The sequence below is a fragment of the Centrocercus urophasianus genome, unplaced genomic scaffold (genome assembly GCF_019232065.1).
Source record: "Centrocercus urophasianus isolate 14NV4802_14NV808 unplaced genomic scaffold, USGS_Curo_1.0 seq_55, whole genome shotgun sequence".
NCBI classification, from domain to species: domain Eukaryota; kingdom Metazoa; phylum Chordata; class Aves; order Galliformes; family Phasianidae; genus Centrocercus; species Centrocercus urophasianus.
Window position 1 is genome coordinate 905790 of NW_024885144.1, and position 14721 is coordinate 920510.

General features: G+C 45.7%; 1 protein-coding gene across 2 annotated transcripts in view; it reads left to right on the forward strand.

Moving 5' to 3' along the window:
• Window positions 1-14721, forward strand: part of RABL6 (RAB, member RAS oncogene family like 6) — a 52233-nt gene that overhangs the window by 19949 nt on the left and 17563 nt on the right. For both annotated transcript variants that reach the window (XM_042835786.1, XM_042835787.1), the window contains 4 exons: window positions 1378-1469; window positions 2329-2469; window positions 3534-3639; window positions 8169-8272. In XM_042835786.1, coding sequence (XP_042691720.1) covers window positions 1378-1469; window positions 2329-2469; window positions 3534-3639; window positions 8169-8272 — 443 coding nt within the window. The remainder of the gene's footprint in view (window positions 1-1377; window positions 1470-2328; window positions 2470-3533; window positions 3640-8168; window positions 8273-14721) is intronic.

Genomic DNA, 14721 nt, shown 5'->3' on the forward strand with positions numbered 1-14721 from the left:
TGTTCGCTGTTTGCCTTTTGGGACCGACCCCAGCTGTTTACTCTGTAGGTTTGTACCTGTTTGTACACAGGGAGTGTCAGGAAGCCCTTTTGTAATGGGCTTCCTGAGAAAAACGAAGAAATGGCTGAATGCCACCTTGCTGCTCCTTAAAACTGGTCTAGCAATTACCTCTTAACACCCTTTGAAATGTAGAGGAGGCAGGCAGTAGAAGTGCCACTAGTGTGTAAACGTAAATAGTGGCTTCCTCCAGGCTCCTGCACAGATGTGCGTCCTTGGATCTGCTGCTGTAGAATGAAGTGCCATATGGGAGAGTGTAATCTCACATTCCCCAAACTGCATTTGGGCTACCAGTGCATTTCTGTGGTATCTTTTCCAAAAGCTGTACTATCTTATCCTCAGGAAAAGTCAGTTTAAAGGCGTTTGATTGCGTGATCTCTACTGCAGATCTTAAAGAGCTTTATCCCTCCTGCTCGTACACTGCTGCATTTTGGGGTGCAGTGCATGGGCAGAGTTCTGGTACTTGCTCAGTTAACCTCTTGAAAACCACTAGAAATTGATGCAAAATCTGGTGTTACTGATAGGTAGGTTGCTGAGCACTCAGTTATGGGGATGAGTCAAGGCAGTAGTTTTCTGGCATTGAGGGTGGCAGTCCTCCTCAATCCATGTGATCAGATCTGAAAGATTTTCTTTAGAAATGTTCTCTCCTTATGGGAAAAGGCCTCTATGAGAGCAGTTGCAGCAGCTGCTTCTTCCTTCCCAGTTCTGTCTACATTTTTTACTCTTGGAAAATGAGCCAGAGTTGTTCTATTGGTACCAAATTGCAGCAGGAGCCTTGCAGTTGTGACCAGCATTGTATTTTATGCAGAGTCCAAGCAATATGAAAACCAAACTGACTGCTAGTACATAATTTTGAACTCTGTGTGGAAGAAATCAGTAGAAACTACATTCTAGCTGTACGCTTCAGAAGCATTAGAAATAAGGTCAATGTTTGGGTTGGCAAAGAGATGGAATATAGGAGGCAAGTTCTCTGCACTCTGTTTTGTAGATTATTCAGACTTACCTTGCTAATGCAGGATTTGGGGGCACAGGGAGAGAGGAAGGAGTGCATTTCAGGGCTTCCTGTCAGTCGTGGTTTCTTTTTTCTCAGAGGCTGCCAGGTGATGCATGTCCTGGTCCTGTGGGCACTGCGAGCTGTGACCCACCAGGCACCTTTTCTAGATGATGATAATGTGAACTCCATAGGTACTTCTTACAGTGGCTGGCACTTTTGGCAGTTTGCCTATTCAGTGCTGTATCTGTTGTATTCTGCATGAACCTGAAGTTGAATTATTTACTGCTCTTTTTCTTTTCTTCTTTTTTTTTTTTTTTTTTCCTCAGGCAGAGTCAGAAATGGCTCTGGATGCAGAGTTTCTGGACGTGTATAAAAATTGCAATGGTGTAGTGATGATGTTTGACATCACCAAACAGTGGTAAGACATCTTCAGCAGCATGCACTACATCACATGATTCTCACTTGTCTGGTGAAAGCAAGTGGCTTCTGGACCTCTTGATTCCCACGTGGCCTCTGATGCTGATAAGCAGCCTAATGAGTCAAAGCTAGCTTGTATCCCTTGAAATAATAGCTTTATCTTCTGGCATGTCTTTTAATATGCTCCTCTCCTGGGTTTCAAACCAGCAGTCTCCCTGTGGATTTGTGGGCTGCAGTTTCTGCCATACTGCTGTCTGAGGCTTGGTAATTAGCACTGTCACAGGTGCAGTGTATGGTGGGCACAATATGCCTTGCTGTGCAGACCACAAGGGGAAAGGGAAAGCTAGAAAGTCCCAGGAAGGCAGGTGTTGGTAAGGATTATTTAGATGCCCTGGGCTGCATTAATACACAGAAATAACAAGCTGTTAATTTTGCACATACGAGGAGGAGGGGAAGAGTCATGTGGGAGCAAGAATTGAAGGAGGAGATGATATGAATTCCTGCTTTATACTTAAGCTTGTGTTATGCAGGTTTGGTATGGTTCAGTGAGCTTGCATGAGTGGGGGAACTCTTCTGCTTACCTCATAGAATTTTGTAGAACTGAGGGAAAGATTGCAGCAAGAGCTGCGAGGTCTCTGCTAGAAGTGCATTATTGAACTTGTCATTTTTGAATAAAGAACGACACACATGTACTTACAGTTATTGTATTAGGGGTGAGGGGGAAGGGGGAGGCCACAGCGTTGAAGGGATGTTGGGTAAAATTCTCACTTTGTGTCTTTTTTCTGTGGTTTGTGCATGCAACTGCTTACAGAGTGATGGTTCGCTCTCATTTGCCTGTGTCTGTCTCTCCTTTGGTGAAGGACATTTAACTATATTCTGAGGGAGCTTCCTAAAGTGCCGACCCACGTTCCAGTGTGCGTGCTGGGGAACTACCGGGACATGGGGGAGCACCGGGTCATTCTGCCTGGTGACGTGCGGGACTTCATTGACAATCTGAACAGGTAAAGGGGTGGCACCGTGCTCAGCAGGCAGGGCAGCAGGCTTTCACTGTACTCTGTCATCATCCATGGGGAACTGTTGCTGCTGTGTTTCAAATCTACAGCATCTCCGGAGAATGTTTCCTGGTTACAGCCAAAACATACTCTTCCTTTGCCAGCCAGGCAAGATTTTTCATCTTAGAGGTCTCCGAGGCTCTCTAAGTAATATCATAAGATATTACTGATCAATAGATAGTACCTTTCAGTGCGGGTTTATGTTTTTAAGGCAATTTTTCATTTTCTCAGTCTTTATGGCTGTTATGCATACAGCAATGGTATCAGTATCGGGGCTTGATCATTTCTTTACAAATATACCCTTATATGTGGCTCAGCTGAGTTTAATGCATAGTGCAGATGCTTAAGTAGATGACTTAACGTAGATCTGCTTCTTGTTTTCATTTCTCAGTTAAGGTTCTATTTCAAATAGCTTACATTTCTGTGAACCCCCTCCAGATCAGTAAACCAATGACCCAATGTCCTGACACAGTATCTCTCAGTCTACCATGATACTGCAGCCCCACAACAGCTGCATTCCAGCCTTTTCTGCTGCCCTTCAGGAGGGACAGAGACTGAGTACAAGTGTGCAGTTGAATTCCTCCGTGTGGAAAAAACTGTACCTGTTAACATTTATTGGTGTTTGCTGAATGTTTATGGAGATCAGACAGTGGTGTGAGCACAGTGAGGTGAGGGGGAGCATTTCAGCAGTGGCGACAGCAGCTTGAAAAGCAAGCCATGTTCCATTTGGCCACAGACAGCTGTTGCACCACAAAATGAAGAGCTTCTCAATCAGCTCATCCATGCAAGTTAGCTAATGGTAGTAACTTCTGAAAAATATCATTTTGTAGCTGAGCATTTGCTCTATCAAATAATGTTATTGTGTTCTTTGTATATGTTGTAGTTTCCATGGAAATACATAGGAGAAATTGCTTCTGGAGGATGGTTCATGGAACGTAATTCAGCAAGTGTCCTGTGTATATGCATGTCCTTTGTACGTTTTTTCTTTCTCTTTGCCTTTCTGGTTGAGACAGGCCTCCTGGGTCCTCATATTTTCGCTATGCTGAGTCTTCCATGAAGAACAGCTTTGGCCTCAAGTACCTGCATAAGTTCTTCAACATCCCCTTCTTGCAGCTGCAGGTAAGAGATGCTGCTTCCGTGACGTGTGCAGGGTTCATGGCATTTGGCTTTATATGTGGGATTTTTTGTTATGGTTGATCAAGGATCCTGAGCAGATTTTTGTTTTCATAAAAGTGTAGTTAACAAAATTGTATGTTGGTGCCTGTGACTTGAACTTGTCTCTGAAGAAGGACGTGGGGGTCCTGGAGGGCACAGAGCTGCACACGAGCAGCAGTGTGCGCCCGCAGCCCGGGAGGCCAGCAGCACCCTGGGCTGCACCAACAGAGGGCTGGCAGCGGGCAGGGAGGGGATTGTCCCCCTCTGCTCTGCCCTCGTGAGGCCCCATCTGCAGTACTGCGTCCAGGCCTGGGGCCCCCGGCGCAGGAAAGACGTGGGGCTGCTGGAGCGGGTCCAGAGGAGGCCACGAGGACACTCAGAGGGTGCAGCACCTCTGCTGCAAAGACAGGCTGAGGAGCTGGGGGTGCTCAGCCTGGAGGAGAGCAGGCTGCGGGGAGACCTTCCAGAAGTTGAAGGGAGCTTATAAGCAGAAGGGAAACCAATTTGTAACGTGTGCAGCTGGTGATAGGACAAGGGGGAATGGCTTTAAATGAAAAGAGGGGAAATTTAGGTTAGATGTTAGGAAGAAATTCTTTACTCAGTGAGTGGTGAGGTATTGAAACAGGTTACCCAAAGAAGCTGTGGGTGCCCATCCCTGGAGGTGCCCAGGGCCGTGGCTGAATGGGGCTCTGGGCAGCCTGACCTGGTGTGGGGCAGCCAACCCATGGCAGGGCTCAGAACTGAGTGATCTTTGGGGCCCCTTCTAACCTAAGCCATTATACGAGTCTCTGCTTGTGAAAGGATTCTTCCTTGCCTTGTTTGAAAGTGCTTGTGTAGGAAGGCTCCAGGGTGATGAGTATCACTATCAAGATAACAGCGACCAGCGTTATAACAACCAAGTCAGAAATATTGCACCTATTTTTTAACTTTCTATTTAAATTCTGTTTTGTCAATCAGTTAAAACTCAGATGAGAAAATAGTATGGACTGAATAGTTCAAAGACATCTGATTTCTGAAAATCCTTGTCCTAATCTGAATGGTGTCTGATCTGCTTGGATCCTGTAGGAGCCGACCCAACTCTCTGATTTCTGTCATAACTGAGCCATCTTGGCTCGACTGAGAGAAAAGGTGAGGGCTGAATGGACATGGCAGGGAGAAATTCTCAGCTGTGGTCCTTCAGAAGAGGACCTTAAGGTGTCATCCATCTTAAGGGGGTCCTCAATGCCTTTAGGGGTGCAAATGATGTTATGTTGGTGCTTTTTTGGTTTATTTTTTTAATGAAAAAATTCAGATTCTTTTTTCTTGTTTTTCTTTTGCTGGTAAGTGAAATGTCTGTTTGCATTTTTATACATAATCCAAACCGAAATGCTAATTCAGAGTAAGTTCAGATGTGCTAGTGAATGTTACCACATCCCAAGTCAGCACAGCAGACGCACTGAAAAGAATCAAGAAAACTGAATGTATGAAAACCTAGTAAAACAAGTCACGTTTTGAGGAAAAAGTTGTAAAAATAACTTGCAGCTCACTTGAGAAGACTGAAGTCTTCCAGCACGCTGCTGGTGAGATATCTGCTTGTGTATAGCTTTGGTTCCTGTAATAAAATGACGTCTTTTGGAAATCAGGTGGAATATTTTGCTTCTAGGTTGCATTTTTTGTTTTTGTAGATCTCCCCTCTTCTCAAATAGGTGTTGATGAGAAGCTGAGATATCAGCATGGGCTTCCAGCCGCATTTGTCTCAAAGCTGCTAATATGATGTTCTTAATGGTCACTACATGCAATGGTGTTCCTAAATATGGATGTAAGCAGGAAGGTCTTGCATGGGAGGAGCTTTAGGGTGAGAGTCTTAGGGATGTTTCATTTAAATGTATATTTAAATGAATATAAATAGGCGTTATCTATTAGCCTAAGACTGGAAGGACACTTGAACAAGGTAGTTGGCTCCAAAGCCAGGGAACTTCTTGAACAGATCTCAGTCTTCAGGGAAGTAGGAGAAATAAACCTGGTATGGCCTTCAGCATGTGGTGAGGTGTCAGGGGCAGCTGTCCAAGATAAGGTGAGGGGAAGGGGTGACCAGTCCACCATTGCTCTCCTGTGCAGTGGGCGTGGGCTGGCACTGGGGACCATCCAGAGCACCAGGTGCACGTGCTGTTGAGCTCAGTTATTGGACTGTCAGATCCTGTGGTTTGGTTTGGTTTTAATTCAGAGAGACTTGGCAGTTGGAGGCCTGGAAAGCAGTAATGGGGGAAGCAGGTACTTGGGTGCAAAGGGTTAAAGAAGAGGTCCTGTCACGCACTAAATGCAGGCAGGATTTCGTTGGCCTCAGTTGTTTCTGAGGTTTGTGTGCTGCCTGCCTGCTCTGCCACAGCTCCCTGGGGGCAGAGGAGCTGCTGGGCAGCACTCGTGGCTCCGCTGTGTCCTTCACGGAGCCGCTGTTCAGCGCCCTGCTTTCGGGTTGCACGTCTTTGTGTTCAGCTTCCCCATGCATCTTTCATGAAGGAAGCAGCGGTGAAATCCATACCCCCGGTATAGAGCAGCTCCCCAGCAGCCTGGCCTCTTCAATTATTTATCAGCTCCTTTGCAGGGGAAGGAGCCTCAGCTCTGAGGACGTGGGTTAGCCCTGGTGCAGCCAGTGGTGGGCTCGGGTCAGCCGGGCCTTCAGCGCTGCAGAGTCCTGCAGGTTCTGAAGCTGCCTTCTCCCAGAAAGCACTTGAAAGTGGCATTCAGCCGAAGCGCTGGTCTGCAGCACGTGCTTTATGCCCTTCCTTTGGGTCACTGCTAAAAATAAGCTGCTGCTTTAATATTTTAATGCAAGCGCAGTAAAATAGAATTTATTTTTATGTATTTACAAGTCCGCTATTAGTAATGAGTTTTTCTTGGTTAAATCCAAGTTCTGAGTTTACTGCAACTTGGGAAAATAGAAATAAATAAAACCTCAGGTGCACGTCGTATTGCTGAAGGCATTCCCCTTGTTTAATGAAAGCCATTATCAAAGTGCCTAAGTAAGCACTGGAGAGCATGTCCCCTTTCTCTCTGTTTATTCAGCTAATTTGATCAACATTTCATTCTTGTTTAGGGAAAACAGAGGACAAAGAAGCAGGGATATTTCCTGTATGATTTTTTTTTTTTTTTCCAATCTAAGAATAATAAAAAAGGATGAAATTGTTCCTTCTGAAATGTTGGATGCAGGCACCATGGAGCAAGCATTTGAAGTCACTTAGTACAAATCAGTGCTTCTGTTTAGTGCAGCAAGTTTAAATGTATAGCATGTTTTGCTGAAACTTCCTTGTATAACACAATGAGGGGAATTCAAGTTAACTGGCTTCATAATTCTTTGTATACGTTTTAATTGAGTTCACATTTCTATCTGCGTAGCACTTGTGAATATGAAGAATAAGAAGTACCTAGTGAAAGAAAAGTGGATTAACACAATAAGAAAGCATAAAAATTAAGAATGTCAGTATCTGCTAAGTAGTGAATTAATGATCATGGAAATGCTGAGGAAGGCCTTGTCTTCCAGCAGACTAACACGTTTTGCAGTTATCAGTCCATATGAATCACCTGGCCAGGAGATGCTGGAGCTTTGGCTGCTGCATTGGGCCCCATGCGGCCCTGTGGCTGGAGGTCAGCCACATCCTTGGGGTGCTGCAGCTGCTGGTGCTGCTGCCGTGCAGCTCTGTCTGAGCAGCTGCTGCAGTGCAGCCCTCAAGCTGGCAGTGCGGCTCAGCACAGCGTGTGGGTGTTGAGCTGTTCGTGGTGCCTTTCAGGCGATCAGGAGAGTTGTGCCAGGGCCTTTTGCAGATGCTCTAGAGTCCTTTAAGATGTCACTTCCCCTCAGCTGAGGCTTCTGCTTGCGATCTTGGGAATGAGCAAAGAGAACCGAATTAAAATAACTCGCCCCATTTTATGTCAGTGAAACGCTCTTTATTTCAGTTTCACGTGGACTGCAGTGTCTGTCTCTCACCTGTGAGGCAGCAACTGAAGACAGAGGGGCAGTGACTTCTAAAATTCCTCTTTGCTGGCAGGCTGTGATCCCTCATCTGTCCCAACAGTAGAAGGAAAAAATGTGAGGTTTGGCACCAGTTGAGTCCTACTCACAGGAAGGCTTTTTTTATTGCAAAGAAAAAAAAAGATCGGAATGAACTGGTTGCACAACTGCTCTCCACAGGGGTGGATGCTGCTCTCCAAATGCAACTAGTGATCCTGCTTCTGGAAATCACTCATTATTGGTTGATGATCTGATCCTGTGTGGCTCTCAGAACAGATTGCTTTCATACAACCAGACTATTTGGACTGATGTGCTTTTTTCTCTACCACTTCTGCTTCCTGTCATGCAGAAGTATTTAAACTGAACACCATGAGGTGGACCAAAGCTCCTGTTTAATTAATTGCTGTGGGTAGAGTGATGACACCAGATCTTGGTGCACCCTGAGGGTGCACAGAGATCTGTTACGATGACCCTTCCTACTCAACCAAGCTTGTTTTCCTTTCTTTAGAGGGAGACATTGCTACGGCAGCTGGAGACGAATCAGCTGGATATTGATGCGACTTTGGAGGAGCTGTCAGTGCAGCAAGAGACAGAAGATCAAAACTACGAACTGTATGTCATTGAGCAATCTTTTCTAACTGTTTTGTTGCAGCCTGGGTATCATACAGCTGTTGTACAGCCCCAGCTATGGCTTGTAGCCAGTGAGTGACATTTAGGATTTCTTTGGAAGTTGTAAAACATCACTTTAAGTGATGTCTCCCAAAATAAAGCATGAAGCACTTTGGGATCCCTGTCAAAGGGTCTGTTACCTACAAGCTACAAGCATGTGACCTGTGGGAGGGCAGTGGAGGTGGAGCTGAGCAGTACACCTGGAAGCAGTACATGGTAATGGGGTTATAGATAAGTATGTTGTAGCCTCTGATGCTGAAAGGGGATATTTTCCATCTCTGTAGTGTTCAGCATGCAAGTTGATTCCTTTTCTTCTAGCTGTGGCATTCCTGAGTATGGTGTGTCTTGTGAAAGGCAGCTGCAGCGTGGTTGTCTTTTGTTCTCTTTGAATACTTAGTCTCCTCTGAGTCTTTCTGGTTCCAAGCAGTGACTGGTTTCCTGCTGCCTTGTTTGTTCAGCACCTCATCTGTTTGCTTGCTGCTTGAAATGAGCATCTGCCAGTGTTAGTCCTGCAAAGCCAGTGCATCTGATGCTCTTCAGATTTGTATGTTGTTGACAAATGGGTTCCATGAAGTCCTACTGCAAGGTCTTTATTTCACTAACGTGCAAGGTGAGTCAACCCAGAATGGTTTGGAAGAAGATTCTTTACAGGCAGCTTTCGCTGGAAGTTGGAATCGATGATTATGAAATATTCATGCACAGCCATTTGACAGGCACTTTTAGACCAAGTGTCAAATTCTGTAACCTTGGTTAGTGTGTTTTCCTTTGCGAGTGCACTGAAACTGCCCATATAAACACAAAGCATTTGTTTCCAGAGCAGTCACCTCACTCCATTCTTTAGGGAATCATCGCCTCCTGTCTGCAACACTTCTCTTGGTGTCCCTTCTCAAAGGGCTGGACCTCAAGGGCTGTATTGTCAGGTTGATTTTCAGTCTTTTTTCTTTCTGCATCAGTAAAAGGAAGATAGTTAAAAGAATGGAGAGTTGGCAGAGCTGTTCCAAACTTACACCAGGAGATCTTGCTGCTTAGTCGTTGTTCTCCTATACCTTATGTCTTTTGCTTTAGCATTTGCTGGACCCTCTCATGAACCAACTCGGCTCACAGATGCTGCTGAAAACTATTTTCTACCAATATCCACTTCCGGATTCTTCTTTGTTTGGTTGGATTTTTTTTTTTTTTTTTCCATACGAGTGAGTGGGACTTCTCTGAGAAGCATCTGCTCAAAGGAAGCAGCAGGGGATGGGATGGGGCTGATCTAGTAGGATGGCAGGACCTTCTAATTCCAGCCATGGATGTTTTACTGGATCCTTCCACCCTGTCTAACTGCACCATTGTACGTTTTGTAACCTTGGGTGCTTCCACTGCAAGAGAGTACTCTTCCTGCAGCACCTTCCTGCAGAAATACTGCAGTTACTAAGGAACATGGTTTACAGTGTGTCAGTGTCCAGAATCCTAAGGCCAAGCAGGCCTCAATGGTGCAGGCAGTATGCACAGTAAGTCAAGAGGTGTGTGCTTGCCTTTTGCAACCTCAGAATACCTTTCATGCAGCGTGTAGTGGAAAATAGCACTTCCATAGAGTCCTCAGGATCATCTGCAGAAACTCTAAAGCCAGACAATCACTTAGCCTGTGTCAGCTCTCTGTTGTTTCCCAAACCAGCTTGTGAGCACAGGAAGGTGACATCTGTGCACCTGAAGTACTACGAAGATAGCCATGGCCAGGCTGGGCAGAGAACTGCCCTTCTGTGCTGCAGAGATCTGCTGTAGCAAGGGGCTGCAGCTCACCTGCTGGGGAGAGCTTGCACTGTGGGTGACTGACTGCACTGTTGGGCTGTGTAATTGGCTGCACATGGCACAGGAAGTGTCCTGGCAATGATAGCTGGGAGGAGTTGCTAAAATATTAAAAAAAAAAATTTCTAGGGTTCTGGTTTAGTAGCTGAAATGACCTTTTTATGCAACTGGCCAAATCCTGCTTTCATTTCAGCAACAGCAAGTTGGTCTGCACACTTGGGCAGTGTTCTTTGCTTTCAGAAGGTAATGTGTTTTTTTTTTTGTTTTTTTTTTTTTTTTTAGAGAAATGTCTTTAAAATATCAGTGGATGCTTCCTGTCTTGAGCCACTGATCCCAGAAGAAAAACACCAGGCTCTGTCGTGGCCGAGCACCTTGACCACACTGACTAAAGTAGAGCATTATTTTAGAGCTGCTGAGATTTTGTCTGCACCCCGCTTGAAATGAAGAGTGCTTCAAAGGCACACCAGCAGTACCAGGCAGGGGTCAGAACTTGCAGTTGAAGCAGGATTTCATACTCCTTAATAGAGCTTGGGAAGATCCTTGCATCCTTGCTTGACAGCTTCCCATCCTCTTGTCTTGAGATACCGTTTTTAACAGCTACTGCGCTCCTGGTCAAAGTGAACACCTGATGTGTTGTACACATGGGTGCTGCAGTGTAAGCTGTTGTCCCTTGGCAGATGGGAAACCCTAGGGTTGGTTGCTTGGGTTTAGATGGTACTTGGAGCCTTGCTGTTGGTCACCGTGGCTGCTCAGCATGGAGAGGTGTCTGCAGGCCTGCGTGCTGCATCGCCTGCTCTGAGTTCCTGCTGTCCTTGTTCTCCAGCTCGCAGTGCCATCAGTCAGGCAGTGGAACAAGGCAGGATGGCTGTGCTGGGACAGCTCTCTTATTTCATTCACCCCTGTGTCTGTCTGCTGGCTGCTGGCAAAATGACTGATGCTAAATTTGGATCAGTGAGAACAGAAGGAGCACAAGAGCTCTTCATCCTGCTGTGGCTGGGTACCTGAGGACAAAGCGTCATTGCTCTAAATTGTGCATCCCAAAGAAAACACGAGGTGGCACACAACTCTGCCTCATCTGGCTTATGTAAGCAGTCCCTTGGCAGCTGCTGGCCAGGCTTTGCCTGTGTAAGACGTGTTTGGAGGCTTCCAGCTCTTTCTTTGTGCCTGGTCTCTGCCTGCTGCACCTCTTGCTCTGACACTTTCTCTGTCCTGTCTCAGGTTTTGTGTTTTCAGTGCTGCTAAAAACGTCTCAGCCCTTCTTCAGTTGCAGAATTCTTATTAAGTAATTGCTTTTCTGACTGTTCTGAATTTGCGATTTATTCAGTTTTCCTGTGTTTAATTGTGTCCATCTTAGCTCATGTCACAAAGAAAACTTTTTATGTACTGTGTTTGTTGAGTTACAGCATGCATTCTCCCTCACTGAGTGGTACTCATGGAGCAGTGCTTTTAGGGAATGATGGCAGCTCTTTCTCCTTCTCTTTTTCCAGGAGGGAGGTGCTCCTTTGCAGATATTGTAAGAAGCTGATCTAATGTGTGTTTTTGATACGCTCATATTGTTTTGGTGCATTTTTCTGCCTTCTGTTATCAAAAGGTGGAATTAAATTTTAAGGAGATGATTCTTTTTAAATTACCTTCCCCCCTACCTTGATGGTAATAAAAATTGCTCAATACTTAACTTTTTTTTTTTTAATAAGAAATCTCGTTTTCTTTGACAGTCACTTTTGAGAAAGCCAGGAACTTGTCATCTATGAACCACTTTTTTTTTTAAACCACATTGCTTGATTTGTAAGCATGTGAAGTCCAACCTTTTCACATGAATTGTTCATTAGAAACAAATTGTCACGTCATGAACTCTGTGTGTTGAAGAGCTCTTAAGCAAAGTGTTTGTCAGGCTTTGCAAAAATATATTCAAAGCAGTTGGTCTTCAGATTATCTGAGAATGCTGTATGATGCTGGCTACAACTTCAGCAGCAGCAGAGTCTGTCCCAGGTTTGCTGTGTGTTAGAAGTCCTAGGCACTTCCTCAGTGCTGCCACACAGCTGGCATCTGCATTGCCAGGTCATCCTGGGTAGCCAGGTGCTGCTGCCCAGATAGAGAAGGTGACAAATCAGTGACTGATTCTCTCATCATTGATCTTGCTGGAGAAGTGGGAGACATGGGATGTATACAGACTGGTGTGGAGGGCTGTTGTCCTGTGCATTGGTTTTGTGTCAGATGGAAAACCTGAGGAACAGCTGGGCAGAGTCAACCCCTCTGAGGCCTGGCAGCCAGCTTCAGCCCAGCTTCTGCTGGCAGTGAATTGATTTCACATCCAGGAGCGTGGGCTCGAGGGGGTATCAAGTTCAGGAGGCCAAAACAAACATGGAAATGCAGCCCTCTGTGCGATAACCCCAGTGAAATTGGTGTCACGAGGTCTGTTAATCCTCTTTTCACAATTAATAAAATAACCTGTTGTATTTCTTGCCAAAAGAAATACATTTGAAAAATTGATCACAGTGCATTAGAACCAGCAGCCAAAAGCTTCAGGCTGCTGCCATCTTCGATAGCAAATGAACACAGCACTGTTAATTTTAGGGCTGTGAAGCTAATGAATCCTTTCATTCTTCTTAGGTTTGTTCCGTGCAAAGAACAATAGCCACCTCAGGCCCTGGTAAATTTTTATTCCTATGGAGCATGTTCATCTTTAAAATTGCATAAAAGTCTCCTGCCCAGCACGCAGTGAGATACCCAGGAGTTTTGAGGATACGAACTTGTTATTCAGCCTGAAACTGAAGGATTAAAATGCAAACAAGTTGCCCATGGGGATGTGGACAGAAACCCATCTGGGCTTACATGGCATGTTTGCTGTCTCTAAAACAAGAACAAGTGCACCCAGGTCACGGCGTGAGTGCATCTTGTGCATCAGCTGTCTACCAAACCTAATGTGGATGTGAAACAGCTTGTTTGGCAGTAAGATTTTGAGTGAGTCCTTTTACGAAGGCCTGCCAAAAATTTAAAAATGAACAAGGAACACAGTGGCCAGATTGTATTGAATATGAGAAAAAAACAGGCACGTGGCAGGTTTGACCCGGTGTGTTCCTAAAACAGCCTCACTAGTGCTTCAGAAGAGTGTGTGTAAAGCCAGAGAAAGCATTCATGCATTATGTAGTATTTTTCAAGTGTGGAGGATGCTTAGACACCTCCACCCTGGAAATTACTGAGAGCTTGCTGGCAGCATTTTCACGTATGCTGTTTTTCCACCCACCTCTTCCAAGGAAGAAGATATGAATATGAAAGCTGAGCACAGCCTATGCAGCCAGCCCATGTAAAACCAGCAGCAGAACGTTCCTATTTCTCCAGCATCGTGGCTCACAACAGTTTGGTCCACGTGCGTAGCTGGGGATGAGGAAGGTCACATGAAGCACACGTGCCAGAGCTCTCCTCAGTGCTGTGCTGAAGTAAGAGCCTGTGTCACGCTGTCCCCAGATAACCACTTGTACCTTTCTGCTAAAAATAACTTGCTGTGTCTTATTCTTGTGCCCTTCATTTAATGTAGATGAGCAAGGCATAGGAGCAGGTGCAGAAGGGAGCCAGCGTGTGTGCTGCTCTCCAGACTATCAGAGCTGCTGGGAGGAATGACACTCTTTACACTTCAATCATGTAGCATTTTTACCCTCCAGCTCTTAAAATTCGTGTTTTTCTTCAGGAGAAACAGGTGGTAGTCACAGCCCTCCTTCCTTCTGGAGCTGGCCACTTGCCCAGAACAAAGCAGGTTGTTTCCAAAATGGGCAGTAAGTCTTCTAGTATCCTGATATTATAAAGTGTCCTGCGCTGCTTTGGTGCCAGCTTTAAGTACTCTTCAAGATTTAGGCTTTGTCCTCAACTGATTCTGGATGTTCTTTGTATGTAATTTGTATAGGATCTGCTCCCTTAGTCTTCAGTATGCAGTGGTCTTTTCTACCTGGGTCACCCAGCTGCCTTCCAGTCAACAACTCAGGAGTTGTTCAGTTCTCTGTTCATGTAGCACTGGTGAGTAGGGTGCCCACAGAGCTGCCCTCAGCCAGAAAGCCCAGCCAGAGAGAGCAGAGCTGGCATTAGAATGCTGGATGAAGCAGTGACCAAGCTTGCAGGCCTTCCAGCCAGAAGCACTGTTGCTATAAACAGGAATAGGGATGCATACAGATCAGCTGGGATTAATTTTCCCTCACAGTTAGAAAGCTGGAGTCTTTAACCCTGAGCAAGACTCAGGAGGAGGAATCGCTCCTACAAAACGCTTGCTGGTGCAGAGCCTGGAGGTGTGGGCTGGCAGAATTCGGCCCTGGCTGCTTTTGGTGTAGAGCTGCAGAGCTGCATGACCTGAGCCGAGACAAGTGTCTCAGAGGGCTTTTCAGGCCATAGCTGTTTGGTGGTTTCAAAGCATTCACTTTATTGAGCAGAGCTGCGTTGCAGATACCCTTGGCTTGTCTTTGCTTCACCATGGACGTGATGCACGGCCTGCCCTGCAGGATGCTGAGTTTTGTGTGCTGTGACCCGTTTGTCAGGAGAGGAACAATGTGTAATTGCTCAGTCCCACAGCACAGTGAAAGCGTTGCACTGAAAATACGCTGGTAGAGCTTTGCAGTGTG